Source organism: Saimiri boliviensis, chromosome 7 (assembly GCF_048565385.1).
Source record: "Saimiri boliviensis isolate mSaiBol1 chromosome 7, mSaiBol1.pri, whole genome shotgun sequence".
Lineage (NCBI taxonomy): Eukaryota > Metazoa > Chordata > Mammalia > Primates > Cebidae > Saimiri > Saimiri boliviensis.
The window spans coordinates 89,947,007-89,969,011 of NC_133455.1; the positions used below are offsets into that span (position 1 = coordinate 89,947,007).

Here is a 22,005-nt window from a genome sequence, read left to right on the forward strand (position 1 = left end):
CTGGTTAGCTTCTCTATGGGAGCTAAACTACAAAAATAGTAGATTGTTTGTGGGCACTAAGTTCCCAGTAAGGAGCTCAAAGAGTACAACTACTTTGCATGCACACTAAATTCTATAATTAATCTTATCTAACAGGGACATTTATGGATGCATTGCTCTATTACCTTTTTTTTTTTTTTTTTTTTTTTGGAGAGAAGTAAAGAGGTTAGAGAAAGGCCTGTAGTACTTCTTCAGTCACATTTCCATCTATTGAAAACAGAGGGCCTATGCCCTCTTTTAAAATGTGAGGAGAGGAAGTAGAATATTTTACCTGTAACATTCCTTGAGGGAATGAGATTTTGCCAGGTAGGAGTACAGTTAATACAGTGAGAATTTTGAGTTGATAGATAACCCTGTAACAATGTTCATTTTTTTGGTTGGGAATATATGACTGGCCCCTAAGAAGTGATTAGTTCTGGAAAATTTGTGTAGACCACTTAGATTATTAGAGCGCATACATTTTTTGAAGGAGAAGGTAAGGAGACAGAATCAGAGGGTCATCAGCCTGGGAAGATTGCTATTAAGGAGTTGGAAGTTGATGAATTAACCAAAGAGGATGAGGGCAGATATAAGGGTTTGGAGAGTAAATGTCTTGCAGTTTTTATTTTTGTTGCTCTTTTTTGGGATGTATAAATTTTCAGAATGAAGGTTGGTAAAAACAGACTTAATTGATAACAGATGAAAATTATAAAGGAAAAGTTTTAGTTATTAATTAGTAGTTGGGATGTTTTCCTATTGGGTCATTTATAAATATAATATTTTTTAGGTAATAAATTTACACCTCAGTTTGTTTTCTTTGGGCTTGTGGGCAAAGTTTCATTTGTAGTACAATTGTAGTATAGCAATACTTCTTTAATTCAGCTTTATAGGAAGTTTCAAAATTATTTGCCCCAATAATAATTGGATACTTGACAATAATATAAAGTAGCAATGTGATATCTTTTAAGATATTGGTCCTTAGGCTCAGGTCTTAGTATGAGTAGAGCTGTTTTAATGCTAGCAACTGGGTCTTCTAGTGTCCCAGATCTAATGTAATTTTCTTGGAAAAATAAGAGGGAAAAGAAAGTCATGTGATTAAAAAAAAGAAAGTAATTTGCTTTCATTCAGTCATTTATCCTGAAAGCTTTCATTCAGATATATTCTTTGAGTCCTTGCTATGTGCTAGGAACTGTTCAGTTCAATTGCTGGAGAGTGAAAAAAAGATGAATAAAGGATCCCCACACTACCTCCAGAGTTCTTACATAAACTTAGGTAGACATTTCCTTGAGTCAATAAGCCTGAAATTCTAATCTTACTTATTTTGACTCTTCTAATTAGCTCAGTCTTAATGGCTTTTTATTTTTAACTTTAAAGTGTGTGTGTATTTCCTTTGTTCTGTTTCCTCTTTCTAATTTCTGTTTGTCCAGAAGAGTCAGAAAAAAAAAATCACTTGTCTCTATTGCTTTTGGGAGACATGGCACTAAACAGGATCAAATGGAAAAATAATGTGACTGTGAGGATGTTAGCAAGTAGTTTTCCAGATCGGATGGAAATTGAGTTAAATGCTAAGTGGACAGTGTTAACTAATAGGATACTTGGGGATGATCGAATACTCTGGTGGTCTCTTGATAATTTATTTTTTTTAAGTCATCAAAGTGTCTTTTCTCTATTAGGCTTCTTTTTTTTAACTGGGAGGGGTGCAGGTTTGTTGAGAAATGCTGAGTGTATGATAAAATATATCGTTTGCTAAGAAGAACGATGGCAAGGAAAACCTAGCTGGGTCCCCCCTACCCTGCAAGTGGAAAACTACTTGGGGCATTCTAAAGTAGCAAAACAGTATATGTATATCATACACTGGTTAAAACAATTCTTTAAGCACGGGATATGTGACCCCTGCCCCCGTGGCTCCCTCGGGGGGAATACTTTCTAGTTTGTCCTTGATCAGTGGTAAGTAGGCACCAGCTGCCTACCTAATTGTCCTTGATCAGTGGTAAGTAGGCACCAGCTGCCTACCTAATTTATCTTGGGTCTATGAGAAAACACAGAACACCTGTTAGTTGATAAGCATCACCTGTTCAGAAAGAATAAATACGTGGGTCAGCATCTGCTAGAGGCCCTCAGCCTGGAATGCTGTCAGTCCCTAAAGCTCTCAGTTCGGAAGGCTGTTGTTTTCATCCCACAAACCTCTATAGTCCTACTTCGCTGGTTCTATCTGGATGTCTGCTTCTTAATGCCTTCAGCGCTGCCTGGGTGGCAGTCTCTACGGCCAAGCTGGTCTCAGTACAGGTTGGTTAAGTTTTGAGCAACTTTGGTGTGTAGAAATACAGTCTTAACGTTTTGTATGGATACTTGTAATACGGTAAGATGTATAATGGAATCTACTATGAAAAATCCTAGTTTTATTCATTGAGTAAATGCAAATTTAAAGTATTTATGTCTTTTATGGTTAGTTTTGTAAAGAAAAACTTTTGAGTTTTTCTCAGGATATTCTGATAGAAATAATAGATAGTTGTTTCATTGTACCATGTTTTTTTTTGTACTCATAGTTTAAAATTGTAATAGGCCTGCTATGAAATCCAGCTGTCTTCTACGCCCTCTACACTTTTCCAGCCTCCCCACTTTCTACATACTGGTTTCTCTGTTTTCATTTGGTTAGTTCTCTAGCCAGTAATTCAACTCTGAGTTTTGCCCTAATTGTTTAAAATTACAGTCACGATGGTAAAACATATGAACTAGTTTATTTTATTTCTTGAATACATCTCTCAGGAGGTTTCTGATCTGCTCCAATCTAGACTGGAGGTATTTCTTCTTGCTACACAGGTGTTGTGGAACTCAGTTCACTAATACTCTGGGAGAAATCCCTTTGCTTTTCACTTTAGTTGGATCTTTTCTAATCCTATGTCTTTTTCTTTCTTGTCTTACTCTTTGGTTTACTCCATAGCTTTTAAAGAAAGTGTTTGGCAAATAAAGATTGTTTTGAGACTTTACAGGTGTGAACATGACTTTATTCTTCCCTCAACTTAATTATATGTTGGTTTGGCTGAATTTAGAATTCTGTGCTGTAAAATCATTTTCCCTCAGAATTTTAGCAGCATTGGTCCATTGTTTTTTTTTTTTACCTTCTAGTGATGCTATTGTAGAGTGTGAGACCATTTTGTTGTTGATCCTTTGAATGAAGCCTGTTTTCTCTCTGGAAGCTTTTAGGATCTTCTCTTTGTCTCTACGGTGCCTTGGTGTGGGGTTTTTTCTTTTTTCTCCTCTCGGATACTTGATATACCCACTACTGGATATAATATCCTTTTTTTTTTTTTTTTTTAAGAAAAATTTCCTGAATGATTTTGGTGATGATTTCTTTTTTCTCTTTTCTTCTGTCTTTCTAGAACTCTTAGAGTCTTAATAACTAGATATTACATGTCCTAGACTGGATCTTGTAATTTTGTTTTTACTCTGATTTTCCATTTTTTCTTATACTTTTTAGAAAGACAATTTCCTTAATTTTTCTACACTGCAGTTTTTCATTTCTCCAATTATATTTTTTATTTCCAAGGCTTCAGTCTTGTTGTTTACTCCTTTCTTAATCACTTCTCCCCTAAAATTAGGGCATCCTATTCTTAATTCATGGATGAACTGTCTTCTGTTAACTTTCTGAAGATATGTTTGTTTCCTTCTTGGATAGTCTTTGTTTATTTCATCCTTTCTTTTATGGTTTGGTCTCTATGATTTTCTATTTTTTTAATTAGATGCTTTCTTCATCTCTTTGTTCATCCTTGATAAGTCCACATGCAAGAGTGAGGCACTAATAAAGTAGCAAACATTTGTATATTGCTTAGAATGTATCAGATACTGTTCTAAGTGCTCTTATTTTAACATATTTAATCCTTGTGATGACTTTAGGGGTCAGTTATTATATTTGATAGATGAGGAAACTGAGGTGCACAATGTTTTAAGTAAAATGCCCAGTGTAACACAGTAAGTGGCAGAGCTGGAATTTGAATCCAGCTGTCTTTACTCTATAGTCCCTTTTAACCTTTATGCTCTTCCGCCTGTTATTAAAATTAGAATCTAATTGGAAATTTTTTTGTATGTGGGTGGGGTTTGTCGAAATAGTATTTCGTGAATGAGCTGTTCTGTTGTGGAACGTCTATGCGGTCCTTTTCATAGGTTGATTAGATTCATCAGAGAAGAATCGACACCTCCTCTGACTAGAGATTTCAGCCTAGCTGCTGTCCTTTTGGTTTCTGAGTGGTGAAAGATGACTGAGGTTGCCGTTCAACATAGTTAACCACCCTCTCCTCTCCCCAGAATATAACTTCACTTGGTCCACCTGTGTTATCTTCATGCCTAGAGATCCTGAGCTTTATTCTGTCCAGGGAATGAACCTCCAGTCTTCTGCTGTGGTGATAAATTGTAGATTGCCCAGTTGTGTAGATTCTGGGAGGTGTCTTGGTATATACCTATAACTCTTATTTTGAGTTTCACTTTTACGTAACTTTCAGTACTGCCCGTTGCTGAGTCTTTTGAGGATTCTCTGATGTATTAATTGTGATTCTCGTTTTCCCAGTGACTCATTTTGTGTATTTGCTTTGCAATTTTTTCCAGTTTTCTCATTTCCATTCTCTTTCACCTCACTTTTATGCAGAAGCCAACAATCAAAAGAAATCTTTGTTATCTTAGAGGGAGACTTTTCAGTAAAGATGAATAAAAGGTGTATTTTAATATGCCATTTGACATTTTCTGTTAGATCTGTTGAAGTCTTTCTCAAATGTCTCCTTCTGTCTTAAGCATTTAATGATGCTTCAACCAGATACATCATTTTCTGAAAATCTTTCTTTCTACCTTGGAAATTTTTTCTTCTCTCTTAAAACTCTTTTACATCTCATGTTATTTGTATTTGCATGCTTATCTTACATCCTGCTCTCCTCCCTATACCAGACTATAACTTCTTTGAGGACCTTGACTGATACAGAATTGCTGAATAAAAGTTTGTTACATTGTGTATTCTGTATGTTTTATCCTCTTGTGTGTCTGTCTTGTAAAACATTTTTTGAATATCAGCAATGTATTAAATATTAAGAATAGCAAAGTAGGGAATCAATACAATAAGGCAACAAGAGATTAAATTTAGATATAAAGAAGTCTGAGAATTGTTAGACCTTGATATGGTGAAAACTTTCAGTGTAGATTCCTAATAATAATGAAGTATACACATCTTTCTGCTATGACACAAAAAAATGAATTACTTGATCTGTTAATGTTTTGGCCAGGTTTATGATTTGTAACTTAGATGTCAGGTATGTTTGCTGTTGCTACATTCTTGTAATATTTGTATTTTAATGGACTTTAATGGTAAATGCCAGAAATATTCTAAAATACTTGAAAAGAATGCACTTTAGATAAAATAAATCTTTTAAATGTATTGGAGTAGCTAAATATATAAATAAGCTCATACTTATAATTTCCTTTTAAAAACAATTTTCATGTTTTGTAAAATTTTTTTACAGGTCAATGCTGTTATTTTTCTTTTTTCCTATTTAAAATGCTCAAGAGTAAACTTGCAGGAATTGAAGTCTAAATTATTTGGATGAAAGATTATTGCTTTAAAATTTATTTCTCTAATGTATGTTAAGAAATTGAACATGTTTTTTAAATGTATTAATTTTTTTTTGAAAATAAAAAGACTATCATCTGCTTTTTTTTCTTTTTTTTTTTTTTTTTTGAAAAAAACGGAGTTTGACTCCTGTTGCCCAGGCTGGAATGCAGTGATGTGATCTTGGCTCACTGCCTTCTAGGTTCAAGCTCTTCTCCTCCCTCAGCCCCTAGTAGCTGGGATTATAGGTGTGTGCCACCGTGTCTGGCTAAGTTTTTGTAATTTTAGTAGAGATGGGGTTTCACCATGTTGGTCAGGCTGGTTTTGAACTCCTGACCTTAGGTGATCTGCCCGCCTTGGCCTCCCAAAGTGTTGGGATTACAGGCATGAGACACTGAATGTGTAAAAGTTGCTTGAGTCTGGATAACATCAGTGGTCACTACTGTGTTTTGCAGAGATCAGAACTAAGGAAACTGATGGTATTTGGTTCATTATCACAGTCAAACAAGCTGAAATGATAGTTATGCGTGGATATTTGTTTTTATTTTCAAATTTTCTGGCACCTTACAAATAACTTATTAGGAAGTGACTTAAGAAAATGCATAGAAGCATTACTCTAAAAATTCCAGTCTTTTGAAACCATATTTGAGTACAGCATATGTAGATGCTAAATTTCTTTTCTTTTTTTTTTGAGATTCATGGGATATATGTGGAAAAGATAAACTTGGTGTTTATAGTTTGGTTTGGTTAATTCTTAGTGTCCATGTCACTTTCATAATTTCTTCATAAAAAATGTAGCCACATACAGATTTCTGTTCACTTGTAACATAAAGTAATGAGTTCCATTTCCAACTAAGTATCATGAAATGTTTCTGAAAGTGTGGTTTATATATTTTAAGGGCTATAGATGGGTGACCTGCTTAGCTTTAATTTTTGGAGAAATACAGTTTTAAAATTTTCATCAGATTGCTAAAATTGTGAGTAATGGTAATGATACCATGATTATATTCTGGTTAATACCTGTCCTTTTTATAATATGTTTCTGTCTACATACATTCCTTTTAGTGTCATTACATACTGAGTTTCTGTGAAAATAAATTTGCTTTGCCTATTGAAACAATCCTTGACATTAATGCTTTTACTGTTTACTTTTCTTTGACAGTTTGAAAAATTTTCTTTTTGAAGGTGTTAGTACTAGTTTCAATGAGAAGGTAAAGCATGGCTATGGATGACTACTTAAAGCAAATGATCCTAGAAAATGCCCTTAAGATTATTGTTTAACATATAGTTTAATGTGTATAGCTGGTTTTATTTTAGTAGTGGGAAAGGATTGTTTTCCTATAATCAAGTCCATCTCGTATTACTGAGTCAAGGAAACTATACTATTTGGGTATATTCACTTAAAATTTTCCTTTTTTAATGTAAAACATTGTTTTTTAAAATAACATTTGGGTTAAGGGGTACATGTGCAGGTTTGTTATATAGATAAACTGTCACGGGGGTTTGTTGTACAGATTATATTTTTTTATGTTCACTTTTGAATGATAGAAAAAGAAACTCCAGATGCATTAAAGACTTAAACATAAGACCTAACACCATAAAAACTCTAGAGAAAAACCTAGGTAAAACCATTCAGGACATAGGCGTAGGCAAGGGCTTCATGACCAAAACACCAAAAGCATTGGCAACAAAAGTCAGAACAGACAAATGGGATCTAATTAAACTCCAGAGCCTTCTGCACAGCAAAAGAAACAATCATTAGAGTGAACCAGCAACCAACAGAATGGGAAAATAATTTTTGCAAACTACCCATCTGACGAAGGGCTGATATCCAGAATCTACAAAGAACTAAAACAGATTTACAAGAAAAAAAACAAACCCATTCAAAAGTGGGTGAAGGATATGAACAGACACTCTTCAAAAGAAGACATCTATGAGGCCAACAAACATATGAAAAAATGCTCATCACTGGTCATTAGAGAAATACAAATCAAAACCACATTGAGATACCATCTCATGTCAGTTAGAATGTCAATCATTAAAAAATCTGGAGACAACAGATGCTGGAGAGGATGTGGAGAAATAGGAATACTTTTACACTGTTGGTGGGAGTGTAAATTAGTTCAACCTTTGTGGAAGACGGTGTGGCGATTCCTCAAGGACCTGGAAATAGAAATTCCATTTGACCCAGCAATCCTGTTACTGGGTATATATCCAAAGGATTATAAATTGTATTATAAAGACACATGCACACGTATGTTCACTGTGGCACTGTTTACAATAGCAAAGAGCTGGAACCAACCTAAATGCCCATTGATGATAGACTAGACAAGGAAAATGTGGCACATATACACCATGGAATACTACACAGCCATAAACGATGAGTTTGTGTCCTTTGTAGGGACATGGATGAATCTGGAAACTGTCATTCTCAGCAAACTGACACAAGAACAGAAAATCAAACACTGTATATTTTCACTCATAGGTGGGTGTTGGACAATGAGAACACATGGATACAGGGAGGGGAGCATCACACACTGGGGTCAGTTTGGGGGGAATAGGGAAGGGACAGCAGTGGGGTAGGGAGTTAGGGAGAAATGCAGTTATAGGTGACGGGGATGGAGGCAGCAAACCATATTGTCTCGTATGTACCTATGGAATAATCCTGCATGTTCTGCACATGTACCCCAGAACCTAAAGTGCAATGAAATATGTTTAAAAAAAATCAATTATTGTTGACTAGAGTATTGCTTGTAGCTATGGATTCGCAATTGTAGATTAAGAAACAATCTGTGTGAGAACTTACTTTTTATTTTAATGTATACTTCCTGTTACTAATTTCACCTTTTCCAGTTTTTTCATGGTTTGTTTGATAAAGCTGCTGCTCCTTTTTTTTTTTTTTTTTTTTTAAAGCCCTGATACTAATGGTTTTATCTTTTCATTTTTATGACATAAATTTAGGACAAAAACAAATAGTATTCTAGTGCTTGTCTTTCTTACATTCTTTAAGAGTAAAGAAAAGAGGAATTCTGGATATTCATTTGTTTTTCTTATCCCCTGAATACATGACTTGATTTATCTTGATCAGCCTAGTAACTTGCTCCACATTCTTCAAAAAGTGCAAAGCAGTTTCAGCTAAAAATACACATATCAAAATGATCCAAAAGTTGTGGCCACAACTCAAAAATGCTGATCAATTTTGAAAATCTAAATCAGCCTTGGCCCTGAAACCGAGGGAAGAACCTTTGTGGTGGGGGACAGATTTCCAAAAACTCACCACAGTCCTGTTCTTAGCTGGAGTTTGTGCTGATGTTGCCAGACAACTGAGAAATAGATGCAAAAAGCAGGAAGCATTATTGAATTGAGCCCTAGCGCCAATTTGGGAAAAGCAAATTAAAATGTAAAAGAATATTTTTCCACTCCTGGTGTCCCAACATAAAATGGCAAAATACATGGTTGCTGAAAAAGTTACAGAAATTGCTAATTTAGCCAAAAAGTAAAAGCCAATTACAAATTCTTATTTTTGCATTAACACATAGACAATTTTATTTTACAAATAAATATGTATACATTTAAGTTGAAGTATTTTGACATAAATGCCTGTGTGGGCTTGTTTCAATATCTTTTTATATTTTTCAGGTGCCACTTAAAGAATGGATGATGATGATTTTGGTGGTTTTGAGGTATGCACTGTTATTTACATTAGTTTGTTTTAACTTTGTGGGATTATAATGGAGTAAACTATTTTGAAAATGTATTGTATTTCGTTGGCATCATGATCTTTCCTTGATCGTTTTTATGTAATTCTGGAGTAAAAAGATGAAATCAAGGAAAATTAAAAATATACCCTCTAAAAATTAAAACTGATTTATTATTGAACATTTGGACTTGCCCATAGGAGTGGTTTAAGTTGAGGTAATTAAGTGCTACCAGAGTAAGCACTAAAGGAAAGATTTTAAAAATTGTCAGCAGATGATTTTTACTGGGATACATGTATATTAGGAAATACTTGTGAGATGACAAATGAGTACTGAAGATCCCGTCACATATTTGCATGTTTACACCTGTAATGACTTGATTTAGTATATTAAGTATATCGCTTTTTGGTGGTTATAAAGTTAATAAGTATGTTTGTATTATTAGATTATTCTAGTAGGTTAGGATAGGATGCTTTGTAAGTAGAAACTGTTAGCTGAAGAAGCACTCTTTTCCTTAATCCTTTTCAATGTGTGTTCATTTTATTGAAATATTTTATAACCCAGCTATTTTTATGGAGCCAGTATAGTCTTGCAGGAAAATCTCTGGATTAGGAGTCAGGATGCCTGAGCTCAAGTCCTGGAACTACCATCAAGTGAACTCTGTAGTTTTTTTTTTTTGTTTTGTTTTGTTTTTTAAAGAATTTTACCTACTTTGGATTTGGTAAAAGGGAATTATAAAAACTAGGATTTGTAATTAACAACCGTAATAGGATAAATGAGATGTTAAGTATATATTCAGTGTTCTGAATTTCATGAAAGAATGGTGTGAGGTTTTTGTTAGGTTAGGATCTTTTTCTCTTTTATTGATCTTTAAAATCAGTCAATATGGCATCTAGACATACCTGTTTTCTCTGTTTCATCTAAAACTTGTTTTTGTTTAAGCATGCTTGTATGCTTTCTGCATTTTGCTTGATATTTTGGGTTTTGTTGAGTGATTGAATCTTATTTATGTTACTGAAATGTAACATTTATTTTTGTTAAAATGCCTTCCATTTTGAAGAAAATGTATATTTTAGATATCATCTGGCTTAGTTTATTGTTTGGAAGTTGTTAGTTATTTGAAAGTTACAATCTGGCATAGTCTTCTTTATTTAAACCACACTTCATGTATCATTTAGGAAAAAAATACAGTGGATAGTGTTCTGTAGGGTAAAAGTATTATACTTTGTTATATTCATCAAATTGATTCCTTTCAGTACTGCATAGGTACAGGTTAAGCAACATTATAATTTAACTGTAGTTAGGTTTGTTTTTTCTTTCCACATCTGCTGTATAAATAGAGAGTCTCTATTGTTAGTTATATAAAATATGTTCATTTTTCTTAGCTGTAGAGAATAGTTATTATATTCTGTGTCACTTATGTCCTGTGTCAGATTGCCTCTTTTAACTTTTCCTTAATTTGCAGAATACAAATTGAAATTGTAGCTCTAATTTTTAGTAGAAAATTTACCGTGACCTGGGCATCTAACAGAAAACTCTGTGCTCTTACCTACAAACTCAGTATTCAGTAATTGTTCCAAAATAAATAAGATGGCTTGTTAATTGAAAACTTGAATTCTAGGAATTCTCTAAATATTGAATGCTATTAAATCTGACTAGTATATTATTCAAGGCAGAGGAATCCTATTTCTTTGCATTAATCTCTAATTGGGTCTTGTGTTAATTAGTTAAAAGGATTTGGTGTCTGTATTTTTAAAGACAAATACTTTTCCTACATAGATGAGTAAACGTAAGTTAAAATATTTAGATATAAAGTTTACAAGGGAAAATGTAAGGATATATGAAAGAAAAACTTCATTGATGAACAGTAATTTGAATAAGGAAAGAACATTTTTACTTGAAGATAATAAGGCATGGGTACTGGGGGTGGTGAGTCATGGCAGAAGTGGTAGCAGTAAAGACTGAAAAGCAATTGGATATTGAGAGGGAATATGAAAGTGTCTGGTGTATTACAGAAGATATACCTGTAGAACTGGAATGCTTGATCACTTAAATAGCATTCCTATTTTTCACATCTTCTAAAATAATCTTGCCTTTGTTTTGTAGGCTGCGGAGACTTTTGATGGTGGAAATGGTGAAACCCAAACAACATCTCCTGCTATTCCTTGGGCTGCTTTTCCTGCAGGTATTGGTATCTAGGAACCCTCCATGTAACAGTTTTGCCTATTCTTTGAAACCCTGTTTCTTACTTTACTTGTCCTTTTCTGATATGAAAAGTGGAATGATCCAGATTTACTCTTTAGGTTTTTAAAATAAAAATTATGAATTATATAACAAATTCTGTGCTAGTGACTTGAGGTCTGATTCTAAAGGTATCAGGAACATTAAATGAAATTAAAATACAATTTACATTTTAAAGTATATCTTAGATTTTGGAAGGTGAAGTGCTTCATAACTTTTTTAGGTTGTTCAGTTCATTAAAGACTCCTTTTTATATTCTAAAAATAATTTATCATTTTCACCGTATTTAAATTTAGAGATATTTTTGCAATAAAATCATTCAAAAGTATTGAAACTTAAAATTGTCTTCTAGCCAGGCATGGTGGCTCATTCCTGTAATCCCAGCACTTTGGGAGGCTAAGGTGGGTGAATCACGAGGTCAGGAGTTCGAAACCAGCTTGACCAACATAGTGAAACTCTACCTGTACTAAAAATAACAAAAATTAGCTGGGTGTGGTGGCGTGCACCTGTAATCCCAGCTACTCAGGAGACTGAGGCAGGAGAATCGCTTGAATCTGGGAGATGGAGGTTGCAATGAGCTGAGATTGTGCCACTGTACTCCAGCCTGGGTGACAGAGTGAGACTCAAAAAAAAAAAAAAAATTCTAAAAATTAAATACAAAAATAAATCTATTATTGATATATGTTTCTTGAAAGACCTCATGTTTAATATTAATTTATGTCTAAAGAATATTTTGAGCTTTCGGTTTTCTGTTAGATCATTGTAAAGTCAGGAGTAGAAGATGAAAGTATTTTTTTTAACAGCTTTGCCTAGTCCTAAAATGTTAGTTATTTGTTGTAAAACGAAACAAATGCTTATGCACTGGGCACTATGGGGATATAGAGAGGTATGGAGCATAGTCTAGTCCTTTACTTCAAGAGTACAGTAGGCACATGTATATTTGTAATATGAAATAGATTTGTCATATAGGAAGAATGATGATTTTATCCATTTATTTAGCAAATTCTTATTTTCATATCTGATATGAGTCAAGTGCTAACCTGGCAGCTGGAAATATATCTATATATAGTTGATCTGGTCTCTGAAGGATGCATACAATTTCAATAGTCAGATAATGGGAGAATGAGGAAAGATTTTTAAGGGAGAAAGATAAATGGAACAAAAGTACAAATGAGAGAAAGGTGATGGCATTGTTAGGATGCTAATTCTTGTTTGAGGGCTTTCTATGTGTTATTTTCTTTGCTGGGAATTGTTTTTATTGTTTCCCATTGCTGTTCATTTCTACTCCCTTATGATACTAACTCCTATTTTTTTAAATGTATTATTTCTTGCTTTAATTTTTTTTTTTTCTGGGGCATCTTCCCAGCAAACCTTCCCATGTCTACATGCACGTATTATCTGACTTTCATGTTAGACGTCAAGTTTTGTGGGTTAGGCCCTATGTCTGTTTGTCCTGTTATATCTTAAAGGTTGGGCATAGTATCTGGCTTATAGTTGGTTCTCAATAAATATTTGTAGGATGAATAAATAATAAAATGAATAAATGAATTAGTAACTGAATGAACAGATTAGGATGGCATTGGAAATGGATAGAGAGCTGGGATAGTAGATGATATTTATATAACTGCTCAGGATTTTTAGTATGCTGTCACATGTTTGTTTACTGTAAAGTAGGCAGAGCAGCTATACTTTTTCCATTGTGTAGATGACAAAATGATGGTTTGAGAAAGTTTTATCATTCGATACACATAACTGTTTAGGGATGAAGTCTTTTCTTTTAGTTTCTATTTCAGTTCTTTTTCAGTAACTCAAGTTTTTTGAAAAGAGTTAGCAGGACTGTCTGACTGGAGGTGACAGTGAAGGAGTGACAGTAAAACTGATTTTTTAGGTTTCAACGCTTGGTTCTGAAAGAATGGTGTTACCATGAAATAGAAAATTTGAGACTTGGTTTGGGACACATGGGGCTTTAGTGAATTAATATTAGACATGTATAATATATTTAAGGCACCTAAAACTCAAAAGAAAGGTTAGGGCTAGAGTTCTTGGTTTAGGAGTTTTTCCATTGATAATGATAGTTAAAGTTGTAGGAGATTGCTGAGAGAAACAGTACATAGATAGAATAACGTTGAGTAGATTAATTTGGTTGTTCAAAGGTAGGGAATAGGAGGAGCCAAAAGAGGTCTGAGAAGTAAGGGCATTGTGAACTAGTGCTGCAACACAGAAATTAGAAGTAGAAAATTTCAAAGAAGCCAAGATAGGCTCTGGTGTCAAAGGCTTTAGACGGGTTAATGAGGTTGGAGGCTGAGAAAAATACCATAGATAGTTTAAGTGGCTTTTAAGGAAATGATTTCAGTAGATTGGAAGTTTAAGGCAAATTGTACTTCTTTACTTTTTGTAGTCTGTTTTCTTGTAATAAAATTGTGGCAAAGTATTAAAGAATTGTATATTATGAGCAAATTACCTAATTCCTGTTCTCTAGTAGTGAACATTGTGTGTCACATCTGCATATGTCTGTATATTAGTGGGTCAAGTTCTCAGACCTTAGCAAAACTGGAATTAAAGGACAAACCATCTTGCGCACACACACACATGCACACACTCACACTCAAATACTTTTTTTCCATCACTCCCTTTTGAAAAATTATATATGAAGAATTAGCTCTTTTTGTTTTTGTTTTTTTTCAGTGACTTGCAGAAATGGGGAATAACAAACTTGGCTAAGGGCTGAAGTAAAGTCATGGTATGCTTTTACTCAGCCAAAGCTGTCTTTTCCTTTGTTAGTTTGTCGTCTTCTGACTGGAGAAGTCCACCTCTGATTCAGGTAGAAGAAAGGTGTTGAGGTGAAGATGATTTGAACAGCTTGCTTGGCCTAACAATGTAATCATTTCCACAGTAAAGACCTGAGAAGATAGGAACCCTTAAGAGATCTAAGGCTGGTTCTTTTCAGTTTAAGAAAAGCCTATTTTTTTCCCTACCTGTATCTTAACTGTCTATAATCTATATGGAAAATATTTTAAAAAGAGCTGATGATTAACCAAGGTTTACCACAGCTTAAAATCTAAGACGATAACTAAGACACATTTAGTTTATATTTTAAAAATTTTTTGGGGAAAACAGAAATCATTCTTGGGGTTAGGGTAAAGGATTTTGTTAAGAGTGTAGTGGGTTTGGTGAGCCTAGTGATTCTACCACTCAGGACAGGCAAATAGGTGGAGTAGGATTTAATAATAGCAATTGGGATAATTAATGTGTTGCTTAAAGTGTCTGTATAGCCTGCAGTTCTGTCAATGGGTTGAGATACCTCAAGACATGCATCTTAATATATATTAGCATTATTTACATAGTGAGCTCTTAAAATGCTAGCTTATAACCAGTGCTGATGATGAAATTTGTGAATTGTCAGTAAGAATAAATGAAATATGCATGCTGATGCTTTATACAAAGTAGGCCTATCTCCTTAAGTTATATCTAACCTGTAAAATTTCTTTAAACCCTTATCATAGGAATTACAGAATATAAATAAGAGATGAATGAATATGAAATTATCAAGCTCTTTTCCTACTTTCTTTACTGTTGATAAACATGTAGAAATTACTTTATTTTAGTGTAAGCTACCCAAGGAGAATTGCATTTCTTTAAGCATTTTTCTCTTTCATAGCCTAACCCTCCACATTGCCTTCCATGCTATTGTGCTTGAAGCCTGTAAGACAAACTGTGATCCACATAGTGCTCCCATTGTCTGTTCCTATATTTTTGTCATTGCTCTTTGCTTACCATTGTATTACTCACCTAATCTTACATCCACTTACTTGAGTCTTATTTTTCTTTCAAGAAAAGGTATGGAGCTATCGATGAATATTTTCTGTATCTCATTGACTGCTGTTGCTTCCGAGTTGACAGTTCTTTTATTTCTGCACCAGTTGTTTGGTCCCTTAGCTTATGCTAATATATATTTTTAAAATTTGTGGTAAAAGACATATAACCTAAAATTTACCATCTTAACTATTTTTAAGTGTACAGTTCAGTATTGTATATTGTAAAACTGAAACTCTGCCCCAAACAACTCCCTTGGCTATTGTAAATAATGCTGCTATAAACATAGGTGTCTAATTTGTATTTTTAAATATTTTCAGTATAACTTCCATCTCTTTATGTCTATGTTAGTCTGAGATTTGGAGGGCAGTGACTGTGATTTAAACCTGTTGAATTCTAGGTGTCTAGCTTAGCACTATGCCTTTTTAATAAACAATGTTCAGTAATTATTTATTGATGGTGAGTGGAGCAGATTTAACTCTTTTTGGTTTTTTAATTCTTTGGGGGATAGTCTTTGTATCATAAGTTGAGAGAAGGCAAAACCAAAGTTACCTTCAAAAATATATTAATCTCAGAAATCTTAGCTAATTACTACAAGGCAGCTAATAAGCTTTATTTATTTATTTGGTGCTAAGTTAACTTTCCTGGTCATTCTCAATACAAACATATGACCTCGAAATAATGATTAACAACAGTAGTCACAGATTTTCTGAAAGAAAAAGCAGCTATTTTGGTGGCCTTTTCTCATCTCTTCCCTGGTCCTGCTGTATGCCAGCAGGTGACAACAGAGACTAGACTAAATTTTAGTTTAATAGATTACAGGTCTGGAAGAAATAAGAGTAGTATGTAGTTATTTTGCCTTTTTTTCTAATTTGTATTTCTAAACATTTTTTCCAAAGAAAAATCGTTTCCAACTTTGCATAGCATCTAACTTAAAGTTTTTGAGTTGGCTTCTCATAGCACTGTATTTTATAAAAAAATAACAAAAAATTTTTTGGCCAAGAAACCTTTTTTAAAAGAAATTATTCTCAAATAACCATCTTTTATAAATGTTTATAAGGCTATGCTCTACTTTTTAGCAAACTAACAGCAGAGACTTCAAAATGAATGGCTATCTTATATACAAATATATATGTATATATTATATATGTATATATCAGAATATCGGTGCGTATATATGTGTGTATTCTGATTTCCTTCCTTTCCCCCATCAGGCAAATTCTCTGCTTATACTGAATTGAAAGGACTGTATCAAGACTTGACCTAGCCATTTCTAAGAACCATTAGTCTCAGTTTGGTATTACTACATGTTTTTTTATTTTCTGATTGTGGTGGACTCCGTTTTAGAATCCATGGAGTTTATTTAAATTAATTCTTTGGTTCGTTTGTTCATTTGTTCATTCACTCACTTAGCACGCATTTGAAAATTTACTGTGATTTAGACACTAAATGCCATGTATTGTGGACCTTATTTCATTTTTAGTGATGACATATAAAAGCTGTCATCTAAAAGGACAGGTTGTTTCACAAAATGTGTTAATATTGGCAAACACTTTTATCAGTAACTTTAAGTTCAAACCTTTGATAGCAGTTACATGAAAAGAATATTATGTCAGAAAGTGTTGCCATGTTGCCATTGTGTACAGTGTGGGTGGTGCTGTTTTAGAGGCAAAGAACTGTTCACTTTTTACTTTTAACTGTATAAATATAAATTGTCTAGAAGGCGAGGTGGGAGGCAAAACCTTGAGTAGTGTCCTTTCTAATATGTTTCTAAGTTCCTTGTAGCACTACACAGACCACATTAGAATGCATTGACCATCAAAGGGAAAAACAAGCTATCCAGTTAGATACTTTAATCCAAATTAGCTCCTTCAAAACAGCTTATATAGAGGGCAAACTAAACTGTCACAAGCCGACCGTTTAGAAGGAATCATGGGAATTGGACCAGCAGATGTTGAACCAAATAACTTAGATGTGGTTCACTTTGCATCTGGAGCTATTTGCATACAAAGCCAACAGGAAAGTTCAAACATTTTTCTCAAGATACTGGCAGAGAGAAACCTGGAAGGCAGATGCCTTTTTGATTTCATGGTTCAGTTTTTCCATTCTCCATTCTGTCCAGGAAAACCTAGGATAACAAATTGTTCACTTTATTAATATCACATTACTCTCCTTACTAACCCTGTTTTTCCAGTATAATCTGTGTTACACATCTATGAGAGTCCAGAACCTGAGTGTACAAATTTTTGTTTGAGGAAAAAATTGTTTGAATATTTTTCTTCAGATTAATCTGTAGTTTATACATAGTAATAGTGAGGGTTAATCAAATTCATTTGTCTGATTTATATTTGAGGTAAAATTTGAAGGTGACTTGTTACATAGTCATATATGTGCATTATAGTAGGGAATATAGGTAATGCTTAAAAACTTTTCATCTGTCTTTGTATCTACATTAGACGTTTTTGTCAGGACATAAACCAGATTTCTATTGAAGTCTAATAATGTCATAGTTTATAGAGATTATTTGAATGAAAAATAGTCACATATCTTCTTTTTGTTACATCTTATATTTTCTGTTTAACTCCCAGGTTATTGGCTCACCATCCTTGACTCTGGAGCCAGTGTTTAAAAATGATGCCAAAGATGATAGCTTCTATAAAGCTATGAATTATTACTATACATATAAATATAAGTCTTAATGTGGTTTTTCAAAAATTTATTACAGTTCATGTTTTTATTAATGCATATGATAGGAAGCATATAGTGATGTTTGCTATGCTTCCAAAGATTCAGTTTATTATAGTGTGGTGTAAGTCAAATATTCCTTACTCTAGAGTGAAGAGTTGGCTTTGCCTTCAGCTAACTGTGTAACTTCTGTGAAATTCAATTAGCAAATCTATAAATTGAAGGACTAGGTGATATCTAAGTAATTCTTTGAGATTTTGAATTCTCAGTTTATTTTCTGGCCACAGTGTCTGTAATATGAATAGCTTTTACTAGGTAAATTACGGTGCCTGGTTTAACTGCATGGTGTACCTGACAATACCTAATCTAATAAATTAGGTTTGTTCTAAAAACAAAACACAAATATTAATGTGAAGAACTATAATTCTTAAGAGAAACCTTGTGCTTTTCTGTGTCTTTTAACTATCAATTACTGTTCACATGCTTTTTCTTACAGTATTTTTTGGTACCTTCTGTATCTGTTCTATGTAAATCTGAATTTGCTTTTTAAAGACTGGTATATATTTTAGGATACATTTAGAGAAAAGTAAAATAGCTTAAAAATAGTGTTATAGGGATTTTTTTCATATTACTAAAAAATGAAGTTTTGGCAATGAATATTTTTTTCTGTAATACAAAGATAAAGTCTTTATCATTAGAATCCTAAGTTAGCCAAAACACCCCAAAATAAAACAAAATTTAGGTTCTGTTTGGCTCAGTAACAGTAGGAATCATTGCCTAGCGTTCTTATACCATTATATACAATTCTTATCAGCTACCCATCTTGAATTATATTTTTTGTCCTCAGAAAAGATAACTTTTATTTTTGAGAGATAAGCAGACACATACATACATGCATGTAGTACAAGGGTATGAAAGAAAGGGAAATAATGGGAAAAGATAAACAGTGAAAAATTTTCCTTTTATCTTAGTTCTCTAGTCTCACTTCTGATACAACTACTTTTATAATTTCTTTTTTAACCATCCCAAGATTTTCCAGGTATGTACGAATGTGTGGTATAAATTTTTTTTATATAGATGACAGTGTATTATATATGCATAGTAATACTCCTTGCCTTTTGTTCCAGAATAATTTGGAGAACTTTCTGTAGAAGTACTTAGATTTTCCAAATTCATTTTAGTGGTTGGATTGTACTCTTCTTCATGGAGATACCATTATTAATGTAACCAGTTATTTTTCCCTTCAGTTCTTGCTATTACAAACAGGCCTGTAGTGGATATCTTATGTATTTTCAGCAAAACTATTTTAATTAGGGTGTTAATATATATTGTTTCTGTGACTTGAAAGATCCTTTAAAATTAACAAATAGTTGAGTTATTAATTTTACTAATATAAGCACAGAGCAAAACATGCTCTTAAACTCTGAATAGTATCAAATTTGATATTTGAGGTCATGTGTATCTAAGTTCATACATGAGAAAATGTTTGCCACGTTGAAGGTGATAATTTTATGAGTACATTGAAAAAGAATGTCCTCTTTGGCTAACCATGGGCAAATTAGTAGTAGCATGTTGTTGAAATGGTGGTGTTTTTTTAAATGTGTAAAATAATGTTTATTGCAACATTGTTTATAATAGCCTCAAAGTATAAACAACCCAAATATTCATAAAGAGTGGGAAGTTTAATATTTTGGGTTGTATTTATATAGTAGAACACCATACACCTGGGGAATTAACAAATTTATGGCTACATGTAACAACATGGAAGAATTTCATGATCATCTGTCTATGCTGTCCTCAGAGTACGTTTAAGCGATTAGTAGGAAGCCTTAAACTGACCGACTGTTCTGTAATATCAGATACTGTGACACCACATTCCTCACAGAATCTGTGAAGTCTAGAATATCAGCCTCCCCTTGGGTTCTGGAATTCGTCTTGTACATTAGAATGAGGGTTCCATTATTTTGGCCACAAATCAAGACCCAGGACTGCTTCAGAGCAAGCCCCATGTCTGAATCTTCACAGGGTAAAAGGCATCATTTTGTTTACTCAGTAGGGATGGCATGGGGAAGGGAGGAAGGAATAGATTTTACCTGAAATCTACTGTGGGTGAGTAGTGCAATATGAGACTAAGAAAAATTTTGGAGTTTGACCGTGTCTGGTATGGAGGTCAGAGACTAAGACTGCATCTGAAACAAACAGAACAACCTCCATCACTCACTTCCTCCCTCCCTTTACCCCTGAGATTCTTGTATTGGACTCTGTGGCCTAAGCTGTAGCTGGTAACAGTAAGTGGTTCTGCTGTGTGAATTCTCAAGTGGCCAGACAGGGTTGAGGGACCCACAGGAACATGAGACTTACAGGACCAGTGTAATCAGAGGTTCTGACTGATGTGCCCTATACACACTTGGCTTGATGTCTGTCTACTGCTGCCCCTAATGGATACTGTTGTTGCTAATGTGTATTTTAAATCAACTTATACTTTGTACTTACTCAGGTTGAGTTTTCATGTACTTCCTCTCTCTGTTTAAAGGTTGGGCATTTGAGCTTCTTAAACGGTGTCTCTAATTTTTGGTACTGTTCTCTTCTGTATTTTCGATACTTTGCCTTTGTGGCTGGGGGCAGGGCAGGGTGGTGGTGGCGGCGGTGGTGGCAGTGGTGGTGGTGGTGGAAAGTTACCATGATTTCTTGAGATTTTGAAATCTTCCAATCCTTTTTTGTGCCCATTCTTTCCTTGTGATTTTCCATTCCATATCCCACCCATCAGCAATTTATGTAGTTTCTAAGTTAATTCAAACTGGGAATTTTTCAGTTCTCTCCAACTTCCCTGGTCACTATCTCAGTCAAAGCCATCATCATGTCTTTCCCAGATGACTTGAGCAGCTTTTTTCCTGCATTCACTCTAACTGTTCCCACCACCCCCTCCCCTGCCACCCATTACTCCGTTACTTTAAGTGGCACCAGACAGGGCTGGGACATAGTGGATGATGATCAGTAAATGTTGCCTGTTTATGATGTTTGATTTTAAAGTTTAGAAATGTTTAGTAGGATTTTTTTTTTTTAATTTGTTGTGGATTCCTGAATATCAGTAAGACATGATTTGATTATATTTTTGGAGGTTGTAATTTTGACTTAGGATATTCTTCCGAATATTTTATTGTAATCTCTATATTGGGTGCTAAAGATTTGTACCTGTTCTTAGGAATCTCCTGAATAAATTTTACAAACTAATTGTAGTTATAAAATCCTCCATGATTTGGGTATTGCTGTTGTGCCTAGTCAAAATTTTTTTTAGTCCTAATTCTGATTTCTGTATTAATTTACATGATTATATTAAGTTGTAGCTAGTATGTATTAAATTTTTGTGTTATGAAATCATTGCTGAATTGATAATCATTTTTAATAATTTCATTGTGAAAATTTTCTTCATTTAAATTAAAATGGAAAATTTTCTAGATTTTTTTTTTCTGGAGTGAATGCGTTAACGGCTAGTTTTTATTGTGGACCTCCTCAGATAGATTGTTTTGGTTAATGGACCTTGCCAAGCAATTTTAGAGTAAATCACTGAGACTGCCTAAAGTACTTAGAACACAAAGATGTTTAGGGATATCCTTTAGAACTGTGAATCAATAGGGAAGTTTTTACTTAAAGTTAATTCTATAGAAAATTTGCTAAAGACAGGTTGTAGAATTTGATCACTTTGTATCCCTCAAGTCTGAGGCCATAGAGAAGTGGATAAAAGGTGACTCAGCTGGTTTGGAGGAAATTTTAATTTAATTTAGCTGACAATACAGAGTTGACAAAATACTGTAATCAATTATTACACACAGTGTGTATTAAGAAATACTTTAGTCATGTAAATCAACTGTTCTTCATCCCTTAAAAATTAATGAACACATTGTTAATGTTTTTATTTCAAGGAAATGTTTGCTAATAGAATTGTTCATCAAACTTGTGAATAAA

At 33.7% G+C, this 22,005-nt stretch overlaps 1 protein-coding gene across 20 annotated transcripts in view; it reads left to right on the forward strand.

Annotated features, from left to right (window-relative positions):
• The window catches only part of CCDC91 (coiled-coil domain containing 91), a 476,760-nt gene that overhangs the window by 35,638 nt on the left and 419,117 nt on the right, over nucleotides 1–22,005 (forward strand). For 18 of the 20 annotated variants that reach the window (XM_074402990.1, XM_074402983.1, XM_074402984.1 and 15 more), the window contains 2 exons: nucleotides 9,245–9,288; nucleotides 11,410–11,488. In XM_074402990.1, the coding sequence (XP_074259091.1) occupies nucleotides 9,259–9,288; nucleotides 11,410–11,488 (109 nt within the window). In that variant the 5' untranslated portion in view covers nucleotides 9,245–9,258. Of the gene's footprint in view, nucleotides 1–9,241; nucleotides 9,289–11,409; nucleotides 11,489–22,005 lie in introns of those variants that run through there. The other 2 variants (XM_074402994.1, XM_074402999.1) reach the window with 1 other exon arrangement.